The 22,130-nt window shown below is 40.0% G+C and overlaps 1 protein-coding gene across 1 annotated transcript in view; it reads right to left on the reverse strand.

The window, feature by feature from the left end:
- The window catches only part of LOC115372074 (neurexin-2-like), a 161,250-nt gene that overhangs the window by 21,231 nt on the left and 117,889 nt on the right, over positions 1 to 22,130 (reverse strand). Inside the window, exon 16 of the mRNA XM_030069784.1 lies at positions 3,894 to 4,075. Within this exon, the coding sequence (XP_029925644.1) occupies positions 3,894 to 4,075 (182 nt within the window). The remainder of the gene's footprint in view (positions 1 to 3,893; positions 4,076 to 22,130) is intronic.

The following is a 22,130-nucleotide window of genomic DNA, read 5'->3' on the forward strand; positions in this document are numbered from 1 at the left end:
CTTGACTAAAAGACATGAGAAAATGTTCTTAGACAAAAATACAATGAACTATGTTCTATATCAGTCAGATTGTTCTTTCTTGGAAAAAAAGTGCCTCCAAGCTAATGACTTTTAAGGCAGTTTCTTCGATGACATCTCAAAGCATGATTTATACCCTCTAATGAAAGCACACACCGTTTATTCATCACACTGTAGCCTTGGAAAAAAAAAGCTCAATATCCTAGTTAGATCATAGGTCATTCCACTTCATCCGAAAACCCCAAATCCCTGTGGCATATAAAACTCATATATCATTTGTTTCCTTTACTATTTTCAACTCTCCCTTGTGGCCATCATTATTCTGACCAGTAGACTGCTTCCTCCTGTCTTCACCTAGTTTTCTGAGTCTCACGGTGGGCATGCAGAGGAAAATAAAGTTAAGAAAAACAAGTATACCTGTAATTATTGAAAACTAAAACGAATGGGAAACATAAGTTGACAAAAAGTAAATTAAACAACTTTGGAGATCTCGATCTTCAGAAAAAAAATATAAGGAGAATTTGATTGTATGAAGCTCAGACAAACCATAAAAAAGGCAACTTTGACATCCCACCTGACTCTTTTTGATTTCCCTGCACTGAACAGCAGTAACATGTCAAAGTCAGCATTATGTCTGGATGCAGCGAACTTGGCAGATACTGGCAAAAATCTTTCCAACTGACTCTGAGATGCCGGCCACAATCTTTGCGTTTACTATAGCAGTGTATCGCGGGCAAGGTCAGTTTCACAGTTGAAAATTTGTATTACAATTTTGAAAATGAGACTGTTTGAAGAAAAGTTAAGCAAGGCTAGGAGAAGATTTGCAATGCCAGGTCTGTCCAGTTACTGATAAGTAGTTGTGTTAATTAACTCAGATAAGAATGGGAGAACTTTTTTTTTGTTTTTGTTTTGCTCTGTTCTGCTGTGTTATGTTTATACGCATGTTTGGTTTGTTTCAGTATTACACTGTATTATTTCCACTGTACTTACTTTACTGCATGTTGCTCCTGTAATTAATCACATTTGCATACTGTACGATTTGTACTGTTACTGCATGTTGTTGTCATTATCATCTTACTATCTGTATTATGATTTTGTGTGTTGCTGTTATTGTCATGTTCGAGAACACGGCAAGAAATCTTCCTATCATCTCTGTTGTTGAAATGGCAATAAGCTCCTTGAAATGTACTGGTGGTCAGACCAATAAGCTACCTTAGACTCCCTATTTTGAACAGCACACTGAGAGAGACAAGAGTTTACCTGCTTGAATATTTCATATTAAGGTACAGTATATACTGGATGGGACTTGCTGACACTGCTAATGATGAGTGAAGAGTACAAAGACACCTTTAATTAATCTTCATTACCAAGTTTTGCACGCATAATGACTCTCTTGCCCCTTTTCCACTAGTATCTACTCGGCTCGACTCGGCTCGACTCTACTCGCCTTGACACGGTTTAGGTGGTTTTCCATTACAATTGAGTACCACCTTGCCATGGGTGGAGTCGTCATAGCAAGGCGGCGCACCGTCCAACTCTCTCTGGATTCTTTGGGCCGCCACCAAGCACAGAAAAGTCGCCACCTTTCATTTGACCACAGTACCGTTTTGCTTGCCATTTTCCGACTTTGCCAACTTCTGCGGTGACCAATGCGCACGGTTGCTGTTGCTGTTTTTGTTTTTTTTTAATGCCGGGTTTGGTTTTCATGCAGGAGTCGCTCTCATGTGTCATCGCTCCCCGTCCAATCAGTGGCCTGCACGGCGTTTACGTCACATTTCGGCTTGACTCAGCTCGACTCAGCTCGCTTGGAACCACGACTGAGTAGGTCCCAAAATGGGACCTGCTACCAGGTACTAACACGTAATGGAAAAGCTCTCAAACTGAGTAGAGTCGAGCCGAATCGAGCCGAGTAGGTACTAGTGGAAAAGGGGCATCTGTGTTGTAAACACAGGTCAGCAATATCTCTTGGAAATGACTGACAATAGTGCATTTTTTTTCCTTTCTCTACTTTTATATTGTCATTTTTTGTGAGATGTTGCATCTTCCCTCACATGTGTAAATGACTCTAAGTTGAGCTTGTGCACTTTTTGCAATACTAGAAACAATAGCACTCTCAGGGTCACTATCTGATTATGTTTGATTCTATAACTAGATTGTTGTGTTTGTATTTATGTATTAAGATAGGAAGTTATAATTATGACAGTGAGTCTTAATACATAAAAACATCGGCTTCAGCAGCTCATTAGTCTGTGCTGGAGGAACTCTCCTATTTCCTCTGAGAAAAGATTGGAAAAGGTGAAGAAGTCACATGTGAAATCGCATCACAGAGGGCTGATTATACGATCATAATTGGATATCTGTCTATCTCGAGATTTACCCATGAGACAAAGGCCAGTTTTATTGAGTAATGTTGCAGAAATACTTTTTTCAGTTTTTAATTATTAAGGCTGTTTCACATAAAATGAAAAATGATTGGTGACAAAGGTTTCACTGCACAGCCAACACTTCACAGCATGCCACATCACATGCAGCAGCCGTAATTGAGGAGATAAGACAAAGAAATGGCTTTGATAAAATCTAAATCTCTGTTACTGGTTTTAGTCCTATGTTTTGACAACAGGTGTGATTTTAATTATTACACCACTTGCAGCACTTTGACAGATATCCCTTCTGGTTTTCATCATGGCACATCTGTCCTGAGGCTACACACTACTAAAAAGGCTGATTTCCCTTGAGAAGGGACACAGTTGCTGGCAGCTGCTGAGGAGTCGCTTGGTTCCACCAACAGGCTCATGTGTTTGGAGGATTTTCACCAGAGCATAACTCTCAGTCTGCTTACCTGTGAGCTAATTTTTACTGCGACAAAAAGTGGCAGGCTGGTCATAATGTATTTCTCCTATCTGACCTCAAGAACTGGACTCAAATGCCATTAACAGGTTAAACATACTCTGATGTTTGCAGGAGTGTTTCTGGAGATGCAGGAATGGAATTTAAAATTTGATTTAATTTAAGTCAGTTCTTGACCACTCTCTAGAGTGGTCAAGAAAGTATTAGAAAATATTAGTTACTTGTGTTGATCACATGTTTCTTTAGGCATTATATGGCAAAATTACACAGTAATCATGATGGTTATATTATGGTTGCAGATAGAATGGACTTATTTACACTGAATCAGCAAGTTGCCCCTTTTTGCTGCCCTGATTTTTGTAAAATCTTTCAGATCTTAGATTGTGAGATTTTGGATAACACATTTACAATCGTACATGTTCTGCTTGTAAAAGTGCACATTCAAAAGGAATTACATTACAAAAGCTCAAATGGAAGTGATCATATGGATGTAGCAGCAATTTGTGGCTTACTCCATAAAAGATGAATGATCTAAAATGTTTAAAACAAGTGATTTTGAGCTAAAGATATGAGTTCTTTTCTCTTTTTTTTGGGGTGTAAATCAGTTCAGATCATTTGCAGTAACAAAATCATTCTCTTGCCCTTTTTTTGGTATCAGGGTATGATTACTTTTTCTTTTTTGGTGCTGATAAAATTACAAGCAAATAAGAACGCTGAGGCATAAAAAATTATTCTGTCAAACACTGTCAGTTCAATCACTCTTTCATTTACTTCTTATGTAACTCAAAATTTTACATTTTGTTGACCTCACAAATTTAAGTCATTCTCTGGTTTCTGGCTTTGAACGGAGCTGCTCATGCTCACAAATATTAATTGGAATGCCCTCAACCATAGTAATAACATATTAATCTACAAACTTTCAAACTGGGTTTTCTTCACCTTGAAGTGTTGATTCAAATTCATCACTACCAGTTTTTCAGTGTACCACAGAGGCTGCTTTAAGCCTAAAATCTGCTTCCCGCTCTTACTATGTGCAGCTGAAGATAGTCTCCCAGCCCAACGGTACTCTCCACTCGCACCAAGATGGCATCCTTCTGCTGAGAGCTGAAGCCCACGGCGAGCCGGTCGGCCCGGGTGCTCGGTCGCTCATTGGGAGCCCAAGTGTATGTGATGAGGGCCCCTCCCTTCCCGAAGATATATGTCGTCCCAGCTAGGAACAGATGAAGGAGGAAAAAAAATATTAGGAGACTGACAGAACTGAGAGGGAATAAATTAAAAAGCTCTGCTTCACTCTTAAACTGCAGAGGAGCGAGGCCAGTCAGCAGTGTTAGCTTTGCATTCACAGATGTAAACCCATGAGAAAAGCTGAGCGTCACGCTGCGTCTCTCCTTTTGGTGATTCCACAAGGCTCACACACCAAATCACTACAGAAAGGTCTGGAGTGATACTAAGAGCTACACTGAAGCATGCCACCAATTTTTTATTCTTTTATTGAAATCACTGGACCAGCAGCATGAACTGAGAAGAGGAAATACACATGACCTCTATATCCATGTCAGTATTCTGTTTTGTTACAGGATTTCATTTTATCTTATACCAACAGCAGCAATGTTGTTATAATAACAATTTATATGGCAGAACAAGAAGTTACACAGTGCTGTGCAAAACCAAGATACAAACTGCAATACATAGTAATAATAATAAGAGCGGCACTATTAAAATGAACTAAAAGCAAGTCTATATAAATGTGCTTTAATGTAGTTCACATTTAGACTTCTTCCTATGAAATCAGTGAGCACATAACATATGTAATCTCTGAGGTTTAGATGTTCATCCAAAATTAAGATGATGCACTTCGAAGAACAAAACTTTTAAAATATTTAGACTTTTTCCTCAGTTTTTTTTTTCATAACAAGAGCATCTTGTGTTTTGTCCCAAGTCTCTCTCTACAACTGACTTTATATTAATTTCTAACACTGTCTCGTCACATTTATAAAGCTATTCATATGTTCTATTTATGTTTTACTTGGATGCCTGATGTTGTTTACCTGGTTAGACCTTGTATTAATGCTGCTGCAATGTGTGTAGGCCTGCTGTTCCATTATGCAACTGCCAGTGACTCTGATGAGTCCTACCTATAAAATGCTGGGTGTTTTGTGCTATCTTGTAAACACTTCTCTGATACAGACACTTAAAATTATATTGCTATGATAGGTAAGATACATACAACATAATATAAGCGACTCAAAATGCTTTAAAGATGTAAAAAGTAATTAAAAGTGATTGATGTTAAGCACAAAAAGTGTTTGAAAAAGCACATCTCCTTGCTTGATACCAAAAACCTGATTTCAATTCATTCACTTGCACATATCTAATAGATGCATGGCAGAGCAACGGTGTCTGCGTAAAATTTTGCATTTAATATGCAAGTTACCCCCTCTGCACTACGAGAGATTTCTGCCTCCTTGAAATCAATCAAACATACGAGTGGTGATTGATCATTTGCAGGTCTTGCTCAAACTGAGGCGATAAATGAGAAAACACGATCCATATGGCGCTTGCTTTCCAAATCAATTTGCTGAGTGAACCAGACATCTCTTCATGACTTGAGCAACTATTAGATAATATATATAATTTCTTGACTTTATGGTAGGTTATTTGCACTCAGGTACTCTGATATACGAGCATTTCCACTTCTACCTCCCTCTTTAGGATAATTCCTCTGAGATTACCACCTAACCAAGAATTTGAAAATTCTTTCATGTTTGTGAGATCACACCCACATCACAGCAATATGCCAATTTTCTGTTTATTCTCCATGTGAAGTTAAGCAGCCTCAGGTCAGATTTCAGGTTGTGACAGATAACAGGGAGATACTCTGTCCTGTGAATGGCATGGAAAGGTCATTACTGAATTGAGGTGTGTTGGTAGTCGCTGTGATACATGGAACAAGGGAACTGAGACTTTTGACATTAAACCACATGCATGATGTCATTTACCTCTTTTACATCACATATTTGCCAGTGCTGCAATGATTTCAATGAATCAGAAGGAAACCCGTAATTTCACTTGCATGAAGAAGATTTGACAACAACAACAGTAGCAAGAAGAAGAAGGAACAACAGCATTAAGAACAAGGAAAGGAAGATAAAAAACAGGGTAGAAAGGTAAAAGCTAAAACAAACAAAGGCAAAATGAACAGAATACATGTATCACAAAATGAAAGCTTATGTAAAAAAAAAAAAAAAAAAAAGATGTGCGTATTAAAGAGAAATAAAACAGGGACATGACCCAGCAAGTCTGATCTCTTCTGGCAGAGTGTTCCCAAGTCTAGGAACAGTCTCTTCCTCTCTGTGTAATGGACACTCACAGGAAAGGCTGGGTATTTGGCAAAGACTTACTTTGGGGTGCATGGATTCCTATCGTGACAAACTCAGCCCAAAGACTTGAAAACACCTTGTACTGGCTGTGAATTTAATTAAAAAGCAGATGCTGTACACCTCCCTTTGCTTTACTCCTGGTCGTGCTTGTTTCAGCTCTGATTATTCCTTTCCCAGACAATCTTAATTAATATTCAGGATTTGCAGTCAATTGTGAGTCAGTGGCAGTCATTACATCAAGGAGTCTCAATGAGTGGGTTTTATTGGTTCTTTCCTTTCAGTGGCTGTTATCTGCATCTGGCCTCATAGCCCGCTCTGTTCAATGAAATCACTTTTCATCCCGTTTGAGGAGATTATGATTATACCTCCATGCTTCTTCTAGCACTCTCTAATGGCTTATGGAATTCTTTTTAAATGTAATTACTTCTGTGTGTAAATACATGGACTACGTGAATATATTATGACTAATGTGGTGTATTGATCCTTTCTGGCATTATTCATCCTTGTGTTAGCACAGTGAAACTAAACATGCAAGCAAACAAGCCACTGGAGTGCCATAACATCGGTCATTCAATACATTCTGAGGCCCAAATGTGATGAAACAGCAACCCTGACCCCCTTCAGCTTTAGATACACATTTATGAGAGTACGTAGGGGATTTATATCTCATCTCAGATGTGAAATGAGATGGATCCCTAAAACACTGGTCTTCGTAGGTCATGATACTTATTCTGCAATTTGATAACTACAAACTAGACGTGCTGAAGGTGAGCGACAGCAGGGTATATCCCTGAAATGCCCTGAAACCTCAATGGCACCTTGTGACTTTTCCCTGATGTGGTTCAATGGTGGTTCAGTAGGGAACTGTATTAAGAGGGAGATATTTTTGTCATTTTTATGGCAAGGAGACACAACATTTACATTCAAATGAAATGATTTTTTTTTTTTTATCATATATTTATTCATATATACGTTTTATCATATATTTTCCAGGGTTCCTCTTGCACCTAACAAGCCGTTTTGGAGACATTTGTTCATTATAAATGTGCCACTGACTCCTGATTGGCTGGTAGTATTGGTGGCCCTGCCCTGCTCACTGGCATTAAGAATAAGAAAGTATGGGCCGCTGTTGCAAATTTAAGATTGTAAATGATTGGTAAATTTCTGATAAGGTCCAAGTGTGACAAAACAACAGGGCCCAATTTTGATTTGATTGTTTTTTTTTTTTTTGGTGACATTATTTCCTGCAGAGGGTGTGGTGAAATAGGACGGGGTCTCTACACCCTCTTGTAACATCATTTTAATATCATCCCACATTGCACAATGCTAAAACTAGGAACAGAACTGTTTTCTGTAATTTCCAACCATTTAGGTATGGCTGTGCCCAGTGATGAGACCATTCATTGCTAATATACCCCATAATGTAAGGCATCTAACGTGTTCTCTTTTCCTGTTTGCTAATATTTGTGCTAACATTATTAAACTTAGAAATTGAAACTTTGCTCTGATGGCGACACTAGAGGAAAGGTCATGGGGTCACCAACGTCAATAAGGTTCTTCCTCTGGGGGTCATGAATGCGCACAGCAATCGTGAGGAGAACAGAAGATATTCCAGTTATGTGTTTACAGCCAGGAGGTAGAGCGGCGGCAGCGGTAGAGAGCAATAGAGAAAATGAGGTTTTTCCACATTAAATAAAGAAGAAGGTCTTCTTGTGTTAAAGAACCACCCCACAACAAAGAGCACTGTAGCACATAGCGAGTGAGAACATAGGCAGTGGCTGAGTAAATGGAAGGGCGTATAAAAGGCAACATGTGCCATTGTAATACGCAGCATGGAAAATGATGAGCTAATGCACCTGCAAGAGCACAGGGAAGCATCTGTGTATAAGGCAGTAACTCCTGCATAAGTCATAACCTAACAACATTTCATTAGTCCTTTCCGCCTCTTTACTCTGCCTCTACATCTCTTTTTCTCTGTGTGGCAGACTTGCACTGACTAAATAATGCAGTAGTAATTGTGTATAATAGTAAATCAGTCCCGTTAAGATTGTGAGTATAAACCACAGATTCTCATGTTTTTTTAAAATCTTTTTTTTAGGCAGGTCCCCCCTTGCTGAGTATAACCACCTTTTTTGCAGGCGTGCTCTGTTCTCTCATGGTCAAACAATAAATTGGTGCTCAAGTAACAGGACTCCCTTGGAAATTCTCTACTGCAAAATAATGTGTTTATCGCATCATTAATAGGCTCAAACCTTGAAAAGGAATTATATCAGTACAAAGGCATTGTAATACTCCTGATGCCCGGCAACTAAGTTAGTCATGAATATTAAATCGGCAGCATGATAGCATATTACCTGTTAGAGCAACTGTAAGAATATCATAATCTTTTGTTGATTTAATTGACTACAGAGGTCAGTGGACTCACAGCATTATACTGGAGGTTTATTTTAGTTTTGTGCAGAAGTTGCACTAGTGTCTGTGAAGCATCCGAAAGTTTGGTTCACATGTCTCCATAAATCCTTTGCATAACAATAGTAACTTTATGGATTGTTAATATATATGCCAGATCCATACCTCCCACTCATCACTTTCTGCCCTTTCCTTGTGTGCATACAGCCAGCTGGAGGGTGTGTTAATTTAGCCCTGAAGAGGTTGAGGAAACGCTTACATGCTGTTAATAATCATGACTTTTGACACAGAGTCTAGAATGAAGTCATGAATCAACCCACTGCTAATATCAACTATAATGTGATAAATACAATGCACTGGAACAAGCAGTGAATTACTCATACTCATTGCCATTTAAAACATTACTCAGTTTCTGGTGATTATAAGCCCCTCTTGCAGAGAGAATATACTTATGCACACTTGAGTGCACTCATAATTATGGGTAGGGCTTTATTCATCTTTTTGCCAGTAAACAAACAGTGAAAAGCTAAACTATTTTGAATGACCAAACCACGCAGTTTGACACTGTCTCCAAAGCAAGGTAAAGCAGGTGCTGTTGAGGAAAACAGAAATACAGATTATCCCGAGTACTGGCACAAATCCATCCAAAAATGTGAGCAATCGTACTGAAATAGAAGGTTATAGCAGTCTGACTTCAACCTCTGAGTGATAGCACCTGGAGCAAACTCTTTCCATGCGAAAATGTGAAAGTGATAAAACAGTACAGCCTTAAAGAAATAAAGTTAAATTGTTTTCATGTTAGTAAGTACGGTCATATACAAAGAACAGTGACTACAGCTCACTGGACGTCCAATCAATGTAATTGATTCAGTCAAATCAATGATATACCATAATGAAACTTGTTCTCTGAAGTAATTACACATGAGGCTGGAAAATAACAGAGTTCAGACGTATTGTGGTTGACCTGCTCTCTCCAACACCTTCAGCAAGATGTATCCATACTGTCAGCTCCTACCGTGAACCTCTGCAGCCTAGTATGACTCAAACATCGTCCCTCTACCAAAACACTCCTCGTGCTCTCTCCCACTCAGCTTTCAGGATATTTCTATGGCGGTGAAACTTAATCGCCTCGCATGAACTAGAAAAACATGACATTAATGCCTCTTGTTGTTGTAGAAGTCACAAAATGTTTCAAATAAATGTGACAGAACTGCTATGATGCTAAGAGTGTAGGAGCCAAGATTTTCCAACTGATAAAATAACCAGAGACAAACAATCCAAATAATTCAGGTGTTTTCTTTGTAAAAGCAAATGAGGGTGACTCCCTGAGACACAGTGAGATACAACACAGTAATAGTAATGGCAAAAGTAAATTATTACACTTTACAGAGCAGCAGCACTCAATCTAATGGTATTTTTTTGCTTCTTGTATGATATAAATGAGAGTATGCATATATATCTGTGGTATGCATTGCAGGCTACATGGTGTGGGTGTGTGTATGTGGTTTAATCGTGTGTGCGCGCGTGTGTTTGTTTTTGCGTGCTCGTACAGCCATAACGCTTGGTGGTGTCTGCACACGGCTGCGCTCTAAAATGTAAAGCAATGTGGTATGTACACATGCCTATGGTGTTATCCACTCGAGAATTTGTGTTTATTTCTGTACTCTGTGAATATGTTTTGTACCTGACAGTAGTTATCACAACTCAGTGATGCCTTGGAGACTGCCAGCATGTTCAAACCCCTGGAGGGCTTTGGGTTTTCTCCCAACATGTCTCTCCACTCACACTTTCAACTCCGGTTTTATGCACGTGAATAAATCGAGCCAAGTGAAATCAAAATCACACCAAAGGAAGGCTTAGTGTAATGATTTTCAGCTTACTGATTTGCGTGTAACAATTGACCATAAAGGTAAATCCTTATTTTGTTAACCTTTACTGCTGGTGTATTACAGACCCATGCCTGGTGTACCATATAAACACAGAATATAAACAGTCAAACTATTGCATATCATTGAGCCACTACTTAAAAAGTTTATTGGTGAAGAGGTAAGAAAATTTGTTCTCTTCATTAAATGTCACTAAAATATTCATAAGGCCCATTAAATCTAACTATGTTAAATCCAGGCAACAATATATCACTAGAAAGGTTAAATAGTGAGTAAATGAAAACACATAACACTACACTAGGTATTTTTGCACACTGCTGGAACCAAATGGCGGCAAGAGGTAACTGTTTGAATTTTAAGGACTGCAGCACCCAAAAATAACATGAAGTGATGTCAGTAAAGTGAGTACTCCTCAGACCTGACTGGCTTCTGGGGGATCTTGTCGCGGCATGTTCAGGTGAGTGCTTACTCATGGTTGTTTAGGAGCAGGGATTTATATTTTACTCTTCCGTCTTGATTTGTCAATTTCTGTGCACAGAGAAAATAAGGTCTCCTGCTGGTGACAATACCTGACACCAAAATATAGTTTGGGGAAATAATGTGAAGCTATGGAGGCTCACTCAAGGAGAATGGGACTCACTCCTCTGTTGCTGCAGCTCCACTTCCAAGATTTTGGTTGAAAAAAAAAATGGGTGTACTGGGTGTACAGTTTATTATTGTTGTTGTTGTTGTTGTATAAAAATACACAGGCACAGCTTTTGAGTTTTTATGAACTGGGACCAAAGAGAGATTAATGCCTTCCTTGATAAGAACAGATCCCAAGTGTAAATATCAAGGAGCTTCAAATTGAAGAGGAGGTTGTGCGATAATGATACAGTAATGCAACTCAGTTTGCTGTATTCTTTCTGAACTGCTAACTACAAAAAAAAAATTATATTTTGTAACACCATGTTACATCTTTAAATACCACCGAGAATGCCCTTCCTCTTCCAAGCAAATGGTTCTGTGTAATAAACTCCAAGTTCATCCTCACGGCCTTTGCTGTTAATTACAGACTATATTTGCAGCCGTCTTATTTAAAATTATGTATTCATGCTCATTTAAATATATAGCAGTAGATGTTCCATTCCTGAATTTCACACTTGTCATTGTACCATTCTCACGGTACACTGTTACAAGACACTGTTGGCGTCTTGCCATCCTTCTTGTACAGCATACAGAAGGCTGTGCTGCCAAATGTACACTACAATGTGTCTTTGGAAATTCACATGAGAGAAGAATGTGGCTTTTATAATACAAGCTACTGCATGCACCCAAGCAATTGCTGGTGTCTTCAGCAACATATTGAAGATATTCCTCATTTAAGAGCAATGATCTTGTTGAGGAATTTTTAAACACTTCTCAGACAGGAACAGCACAGGACTTCATTATTTCTATTATAAATGTTTGTAATATATACTGTATATGATAGGTACTCACTGGGTGTGTCAAAATTATTAATGTCTTTGCTGAAGAGAAGCAAAATACAATGCTGACAGTACTGCGGAAGCTCACCTATAAAGGCAAACGCAGATGTTTATTGTCATTATTTGGATTGGTAGAGCATCAATCACTATGTTTTTCTTGTGTTTGAATTTTCTCATGCAGAAAAAGATTTCCTCCTGCCAATTCATGTTCACTGTTTTTTCCCTGTTGTCTGCTGCATTCTTGTGTGACAATACTTCCCTTGGTCAGTGACTGGCTGATCTCACATATCTTGTCCACTTGTTTTGTCCTCTTAAGGGACTTGCCAGAAACTGCTAAATATTAAAAGCATTATCAGCGTATCTGGTTTTCATTAGCGTGTTACAGAATCCTGGTACAGAAGGGTTAGATGATAGAAATGAGAAAATATACAAATTCACCAGCAGTGGTTGGATCACACAAGCAACTGTGGTCCTTTACAGAGACTTCCTCCTGAAATTCTCACCAAGCTCTACTTTTATTTGAAGTCTGTGTGTGTGTGGATATGTGTGTGTGTGAGTGTGTGTGTGTGTGTGTGTGTGTGTGTGTGTGTGTGTGTGTGTGTGTGTGTGTGCGCACACGCTTCATTGTCATCCTTGAGGTTAATGCAATATGTGACCTGGAGAAAAGCAAGCCCTCTCTGATAGACCTTGTGATGCCCCAGTGTTTTGCCTTTCTCCAGCTCTTGTGACGAATACAAACAAACAAGAGAAAGCTACATGTGGCACTGGGTACTAGGCTTTTATTTACACTGATGCATTGATCTGCAGATACTACAGTTTATCTCTTAAATTCAGTCCTACAATAGTGAATTGTGCTCATAAATATTACCACTGAGAGGCTTCACTAAGCCATTTTCCCACAATGAAATAACTCTCTAGCAGCAGTAAATGTTGCTTTGCCACATCCAGACAATTCTTCCTCAAACACAGGAGCCCTGGAGAATGAGCTGCAGCAGATTCTTCCTGCTAACATCTTTGCACCTGAGGGTCTTAGCATGGCTAGTTTTCTCCTGGTGAGGAGATGCAGTGGTTGGTGTGTTCACTCAACAAAACCCTGCATTAACGCTGGAACAGGTGCACCAATAGACATGAGTTAAAAAAAAAAAAAAAAAAAAAAAAAAAAAAGTCTTTGAAGCAACATTCCAGGGAAGCAGAGTTTGCTGTATAACATAGAAATTAATTTTGAGTTATCAAGGTAATGTAGGGCCTGCAGTAGCTACATAAATATTTCTCAAGTTGGAATGGGACTTCCCATGATACCTCAGCTAATGTGCTAACATTCTCGGAAACATCCTCTTAATATTTAGTGCACTCGTGTTGACTATTCTGCTTTTAATTTGACATGGGGAAGCCCGATTAATAACCCATTTAAGTTTTCAGCATGGTTGCTTGAAACCCAACTAAGATACGTAATCTGTATATACCAACAAAACCTGTACAACAAAAACTTTCTGCAGGTTTGGTGATCTTTGTCCATACTTTATCATCTGGCCGGTTCAGTGGCTTTAGAGAGGGACCTGCCGGGGCAGCCTGGTGGCTCACTGGATAAGAGTGTGTACCATGCATCAAGGCGGAGTCCTGATCGCAGCGTCCTGGGTTTGAATCTGACCTTAGGCCATTTGCAGCATGTCATCCTCTCTCCCCTGCCTTTCCTGTCTCTTTCTACTGTGACGTCAAACAAAGCAGAAATGACAAAAAAATGAAAAAAAAAAGAAAGAAAGAAAGAAAGAAAGGGACCTGTCATCATTTTGATGGATTTTGTTGCCGATAATGTTACTATAGATATGTTTCCATCCAACAGTGTGGTGAATTTTAAGCAATCTTTTGAAACGGTGCAAAAACACACATTAACACAGATTTAGTCATGTGGTATAGCATACATGAAAAATTTGCGCCAAGAACTGATATTGGGCATATTACTATTTTATGACAGCTATTACTGACCATACCATAATATGTATGAATAAGAGAATGCAATGTACTTGGCAACGTTATTATGCACCAACAGGCTATAAAGCCATGACTGGTGCCTTACGCATTAGAGGAACAATGTGTTTGACCTTTCTGGGAGGTTATGGTGGACATTTTACAGACAGCTACATTAGTAATTATTCGACAAATGTATTTCCATTAGCATTTATTGAAAAGCCCTTTGTGATTATTCTACATCTGGTGTGTGCTTTCATCACCTAATTCAGAAGAACAGATGCCTATGTGTGAGAGGTTGCCACATACTGTAACATGTATAGTGTAACAGTACATGAAATATTCTGTAGGATGAAGAGTGTGAGGCATTGCAGCAGGGTAGGTGGCCTATAAATAGTCATAGCCTTGGGGCCCCCAGAAGACTTTGGCTAGCCTTGACGCACACACGCATGTCTGCTATATTATTATAAGGGCCCAAAAATTACAGCTAAATTCATTTTGGCATTTGCAGCAGTTACATTGGCAGGATCTTTAAAATGGGCACGTTTCCATGCCACTGCTAGAATAGTCACATTACGCGGTTATGAAACAGTACTGTATTTAACACTGTGCCAATTAATGTTAATCACTTTCTGTGTATATCCATTGTGCATTACGTTATGTACTTTTGAGGATGTGACTTTGGAATAATGTCTACACTATGCACTATTTTGGTTTTACAGGTACTGAATGTCTTGTTTTATTACAGAGCAGGATACAATACTGGTAATACTGAGTGAAGTGAAAATGTGTTACGAGTTCTTTGATTTAGCTCAAAAACTGCTACATTAAAAAGACACCACAAATCACTCTGAACTTTTCATGGAAAATAAAAATGAGCCTTAGATAGTAGACACAGAAAAAAGTGCATTATAGAAGGGGGCAACGACTGTGGAGCTAGTGATTTAAAGAAGCACTTTCAAGTGATGGAGCTAATTGGCTGTGGACTGTTGAGGATAAGTTAGTACTTTATGTCCCTCAGGTGTCACTATCCATGCGAAACCTGTGAATGTCAAGATTGGCTCTAAAAAGTTTCATTGCTCAGTTAAACTATGTGCACAAAATCATTTAAGGTGATCTCTTTGCAGGCGGCAAATTTACTGTAGCAATCACCTCTGATGGACACAAAACAAGCTACATTATAGTGAGTGCGTTATGTTGCATGAGCAGACAATAATCTTGCAGAGAAACATACTGTAATTTACAGTGATTCATTCCTCTGGCAGCATGTCTTTTCAATGTTACCAACTTTACTTGATCCTGCAGCATCTTGAGAAGCAACATGGAGAGAGGCAACGCATACCGATGAAGATGCACACAAAGGAGATCAATGATGCAAAGAAACTGCAGCTCAATCATAGTTGTTGAGGCGTCCATTATCCCATGTCACAAGAAAGCCACTGCTACTACAACAATTCCATAACAGAAAAACATAAACACAGGGGATTCTTACTACCACCACCATGCCATAGCTAACAATACCATTGTCAGCACCAACATCACCACATTGATACCCATACAAAAAAACTACCGCAAACCCTTACCAGACCTAGATGACATGGGAAATGTGTGGAAAAGCAAACAGTATGCTGAGAGTGTTGGTGAAAATTTCCTTACCATGGCCTCCTCGGGTGAGGAAGGGCATCCTGTTGATAGCAATAGGAACGGTGCCATGCTTATTGTGGAAATGGTGCACATGGTGCGTGGTACTTAGACTAGATGACACACGCGCTGTTCCTGTTTGGATGGGCAGCACAGTGAGCAAGGCAAACCAGAAGGCTAGTCTGGAGCAATAACTCAGGCCCATGCCTAGGCTAAAGCCTGACCAACTGCTTTGCTGTCCGAGCACAGGGGCGGCTATAGGGAATCTGCCCATGTATATTAGATCCACATGGGTCCAGGGTTGGCAATAGGGCCCAGCTTGGGCCTCTCTCAGTCCCACTCGAAGACAAGAGGGCATCTCAGTGACAACCTGAGTCCATTTCCTCCATAATCCTTTAGTTTGGGTGAGGAGTCGACAGAAAATGGAAAAATATCCTTTAAAACTACCAAAATGTATTTCAAGAAAGCAGACACAATCCAATTAATGCCTGTGAGGATAAGACTGGCAAGTGAGAAACTTATCTGTTTTTGCTTAACATTTTAACATGTTAAAATGTCTACTGTACAGAAAAGACAATATCAAAACCATCCCAGAGTGCATTTTTCAAAAAGTGAGCCTTCAAGCAAACAATGCGTATCCAAAATACAAAAAAAGATGAGCATCCAAATAAGAAATGGAGATGAATCCACCCGTAATTTCAAGCAAGCATGCCTTTCAATCATGATATTTAAGCATGAAAAGCAGCAGGACAGAGCTTCATGTGACAGGAATTCTGATAGGAGTCTCCATTGCCCACAGGTAGAGCTTGAGGGCAGCTGAGCCTGCCCACTAAGATGAGAGCCCCTCCACCGCAGCAGAAGAGATAACACGCTTCCGTGGGAAACTGGATCATTTCATTAAGCAAAAAAGAACAAGGAGATAAAAATAAGTGCAAGTGAAGATACGGCGATGTAGAGAGATGCGGGAGCCAGCGCTTTTGTTCCCCTTTAGCCAGAGGAAGGGAGAGAACAGAGATGGGGAGGGAGGGGGAGAGGGAGCAATATCTGCAGCAGCGCGGTAAAGGAGAAAATCCAGAAAATAAATAAATAATATCTCAGCAGCTCCTTATGTGCTCTCTCTCAGACACAGCAATTCCAGCGAATGGTCACCTCTGGTGTGGCAGAGCTCCGCCAGAATAAAGCTGTCAGACAACTGTCTCTATTTCAAAAGAATCTGTGATCCTCCTCTCGCGCTCCACCTGCCCAGTCTCATGCAGTAAGACTACTGCTGCATTCCCCTCACAACTGCTCCTTTTTTTTTTTTTTTTTTTAGCTTCTCTCGTTATCTCCTCCAGATCTGTTGGACTCTCTCTCACTGAGGATGGTCAACCTAACAAATCCATGTGTCTGGCTCTGGAAGAAGGCAGCTGAGTCTCCCCAGATGAGATGGTGTGGTTGGCAGAGACTGAGATGTTGCCTCGGACTGCTGCAGCAAAAATTATGCTAATTAAAAGCACAGTCGTAGCAGTATGAATCCTGGATGGGTTAAACCCCAGGACAGCCCAGACCCCGGCAAAAATAACCTTGGCTCGAAGATGTGGTCTAATGAACGCAAGATAAAGGAGCTCTTCTAAAGGCATACTGTAGTCAGAGGCTCTGATCCAGCGAGGCACAGCATGTGCCTGTGTGTGTGAGGGAGACTGTGAGCAAATGAGTGAGGAGGGGGGAGGAAGGGTGGGTGAGCATGAGAGAGAGAGAGAAAGAAAGAAAGGGAGAGACGGAGCGAGCGAGAGAGAGAGAGAGAGAAAACAGCCAGCCACAGTGCATATACACAAGGAAATACTGAAGCAAGAAAATGGGTTGTGTGAATAAATACATGCTACAGATTCACAGCTCACTGGCTCACAGGTCCTGGCAATAACAAGTAAAAATCATACTGCAGAGGAGGAGCCAGATTTAGGTGAGCTGTCAGACCTCTTACAGAATGAGCACAAGGGTACTGGCATGAACGTGCTCTTGACATGGAAGCTCACAAGTTGTAATAGACGTGAATGAAAGAAGTGGAAGGAGCTGTCAGTATACAGTGCCTCGGTATGAGCAATGCAGCTCAACCCCTTGAGGTAAGAAAAACAATACTTGGTGTTTGATTCAGTTGAATAAATCAAGAACAGCAGCGAAAATTCAATGTCAAGCACCCAGTGATTCTCTTTTCCTGTCACCTTATACACACACACACACACACACACACACACACACACACACACACATATATATAGGACTTCCAGTTCAGTTTCCTCTAATTCTCCTGCTTGATTTGCACCTCACATGTGTATACAAGCCACCCCTTAGTATCAGAGCTCAGCGGCTCCGCGCTCTCACACTGCTTAACCATGCAGAACTTATTCCTTGCTATGACTGATCTGAGTTCAGAGGTACTCTGACAGTTTGAGATCTGCTGGGTTTTGGGGTGGGGAAACGTGATAGCAAGATAAAGAGGAATATATTGACACTTGAGAGGATAAACACATTATCAGAAGAGGAGAGACAAAGAGGGGAGGGCTGAGAGGTGTAAGGGCACACAGAGATGGAGCAAAGGGAGAGGTAAAGGGAGAGGAGGCGAGACCACAGCCCTATCAGCTAAATCATGGTCGATAGAGATATCAGCTGGGATTGCCTGGTTGGTTGAAAGGACGTAAGAAAACAGGAGGACAGAGGCGAGCCGTGCAGCACCACCTCTCATAGTGACAAGAAGTCGACGCAGGCCATTACTCAAGCAGGGTTGGGGGTGGGGCATGTGGGGGAGCTCGACTGATTGAACAGAAAGAATAGAGGAGGGCTGAGTGCATAACGCTGTGTTTGGCATGGCAAGTGCTCTAACAGCATGCGGGCATAAAATTGCTGATATTAGGAACATATAAATAATGATAACAACCTTCAGCCTTCGTAACCTTAGCTTTATCACATCTGGCCTATCTTAGTCATGGAGGGGCTTAAATACTTTGTGTGTATATCTTCTTCTGGGTGGGTTCCTGAGTAACATGTAGTGCTTGAAAATTCTTGAATACTCAATACTTAAATGAAATTGACAAGAGCGATGATACATACCACCACCTGGCAACAGCATTTACAGTGATGACTGTATGGGGAGGAAATAGATGGAAACGCAATGAAAAGCATAAAGAATAATCCTCTGGTGACGTCAAAAGAAAGTCTTCAATCTCATTTCTGCTGTCGAAGCTTGAGTCATTCTTAATTCCACTCACATAAGGGGCAACCAGGATAAAGACTTTTAATTTTGAAACTCTATCTTCTACACAGGCATGCGCAAATGAAACCATTAAGTCATTTCCATTAAGTATGAAGACTGGGTATGGAGTGCTTGAAGTGCGATGTTGTAACAATGATGATTTATAGCCAGTGACTTAGATTGTCAAGCACCCAAGCATATGAGGCATCCTCCTGGGCAGTGATGATATCTTTGTGAGAGCTGTCTAGAATGAAAGGCTTGCATTAATCAGTTTACCTGCTTTAGGGTTGCTCAACATGATGAAAGAAATGCTATCTGGACAACAAAGCGGGAAGGGAGGGTTAAGCTGTCTCGAATGTAACCTTGTATTAGCCTTGCTGATTTAACAATTGGGCCTAAAATATTAGTCTTATCATTATATCATCATGTCAAATGCAAATTGATAAACAATTATGCCTAAAAATATATAATACACATTTCAGTTGTATGTGTTTTAATAGTCTGCTTCTTCTGAAATTACACAGGCTATGTGTATATGCATGTAAATAGAATTTGTGTTTCATGATATGGATGTTGTGAAGCCCTTTCAGACTGTAAAAATAGGGAGCTATAAAGATAAATTCGACTTGATAATATTAAAACATCGCTGACCCCATCTGATTGTGATGTAGGAGATGATGTATTTATTTTTAGAGGAAAATCCCATTAGCTTTCCCAAGTTTTTGCAGATCTGAATTATGAAAAATGGAATGGCCTTGTCTAGCTTGATAGTTTCATTTGCATGGTGCATTATGGCTAAAAGCATTCTCCCCAAGATCTGCATAGTCTATCCCGCATCCTAAAATTTACCGGGGCAACCTGATATTGTGTTTGTTGAAAAACAGAAAGGTAAATATTGTTCAGATTACATAACTACAAAATACCAGATAGATAGAGAGATCGATTTTTTCCCTCTCGGTTATATTGTAGTACGTTTTGGTAAAGTCTATATTATCTATTGTTTAATTATATTGCAAATGAAATTTTGCATACATGGAATATACACAAATTATGAACTGAAACATTTACATTTCTTGCTACAGTAATCAAGAGTTAGAGGATTCACAAACTTTTTGCAATTGACAGGATATGAGAAAAAGTGTACAGCGTTTTAAAGGCTTAAGAAACCTAAATGTGCACTGTTTGTTCTCTGGAGGATTTGTGAGAGAAGATTTTACACAGACATCCCGTCTCGCCCCAGGGGTTAAAGTAGCAGGATTAATCATAGCACTTTCAGATTAATTACTCATAATGCAAGCATCCTCTAAAAGGCATGGCCTGCAGTTGTGATATTTGGTTGATTTCATTAGGCTCAAAGCGACAACACCTAAAATAAGCCTGGGTTAGATGGAGCAAGTTAAGGAGAGGAAAGAGAAAAAATGAGAGGGGCTGCACTGAAATGCACAGCTGCACTGATAAAGAGAAATATATATGTCAGAGGAGGAGAGGTACCCAGTCAGTTCCTCATAATGTCACCGTCAGACGTCAATCCAGCTCCTTTATATGCCACAGATGTATCTGAGATGTTTCCACAGTAATTAAATGAGAGACTTAACTGATAGCTGTAGGGTGGTCTATTTCACTCTGCAGTGGAAGCAGTTTTACTCTGTCTTTTTTTCTAATATACATTGGAAAACATTAATATCACAGCATGCATAAGAGCATGAAAAAAAACCTGAACTGAAATGTGCAGTAACACTATCTACCTCCCTAAACTACACTTTTGAACCTAACTCTTGAATTACAAAGTATGATAGTAGAGACTCAAACTCTCTGGACTTTTAAAAATGGATATTGAGAGAAAACTATTTGTTGACTATTAAATTGGTGATTTCACTACAGCAAGGCTTTGTCCAAACAGTCATACAGCTGCTTTGAGCTTGTTGTTCCCTTGTGTAGAGACTGAATATTAAAGCAGGTAACGCTAGCCAGCGAGTTCATGCAGAAATGGACACAACGAAAAGTGCACGGTCAAATGCAGCCAATGTCTCTGGCTGTGTCTGCTTTTGGGAGTGGAATTTGAAATAAGGTTACAGTACACAGCTATGTTAATGGGAGTCTGTCCAGGACTGACTGAACACAGCAGAACTTTAATAAATATCTGCTTCCAGTGGCTTTTTAAATTGTTGGTGGGTGTGGGGAACTGATTTTTCAAGCAGGGCAAGTAAAGTAGTGGATTTTTAAGTGCACAGTCATCATGAAAAACATGAGCAGTAGTGCCATATGGGTATAGCAGGTCTGTGTTCACAAAGCGCTGAGGAACATCTAGCCACACAGGGACCGGGTCTAATGTTTGTCTCACAGGTTAGTTAAAAAATGATCCATGACTCAACTAGTACTAGATTCTGGGGCTTATGCAGGACTTCTGGACACACAGCAGCTTTTCTGCAGAGTTCTACAGTGTTTTATCTTGTACCAGGCCACAGAACAATTTTTTTTTTACTTTTTAGCAGATTTTGTACATTTGAACACATACAATTTCTACATGGTGTGCCTTGGCTTCATGCAAGCAGGTTTATAGGCGACCCATGTGTTTGGTCCTGGAAAGCAAAGCTCTGAGTGTGAGAGTGGCCACTTCCTGTGTACTGTATCAGACCATAGTGAAGTTTCAGAGCTAACTTCTTTTGACCTAACTAAGACTGTGGGTCCCCATCGTAAAAACCTGAGGCAACGTGGAGGCAACACACAGTCTCCCCTCACCACAGAGCATGAACACAATTTTTGCTTGGGTGTGGAGTTTTCCCTATCTGCTTTGGAGCCTGGTTTTAATGATGAGGCCTGAAGAGCCTCGGCGGCACAGTTGGTCACCTCAGTTGGTGTTCTGCCTCAATTATTGGCTAGTGTCGATGTACTGCACTCCCTCTGCATCTCAAAGGTATCATCCCATCGCCAGCAAATGAAGCATCTGTGCACATCCAGGGTCAAGATCAAGTCCCTAGTAAGAGTAATTTTGCCAGTAGAAATACATAAGGGATTTTACTGCTGGAACTCCTTGGCTCTAAGAGCTTATGGAAGTTTACATCCTATCCAGGGTTGGATCTCTTTCCCATCACAGACGGTGAAGGAGGAATATTTAATGTGCCACTGAGGGCCTCTTTTGGCCTCTCTCTCTTCTTGTTTGTTTTGAAAGGGCTGACGCTAAGTTAATAATAATAGCTTTGCATGGCAACAACCACAGTTATGCAGGTCCAACACAGATTAACAGCTATTCTAATTCATACTTTGTCAATTCAGTGTGAACACTGTAGATTTT

The sequence above is a fragment of the Myripristis murdjan genome, chromosome 14, assembly GCF_902150065.1.
Source record: "Myripristis murdjan chromosome 14, fMyrMur1.1, whole genome shotgun sequence".
NCBI lineage: Eukaryota > Metazoa > Chordata > Actinopteri > Holocentriformes > Holocentridae > Myripristis > Myripristis murdjan.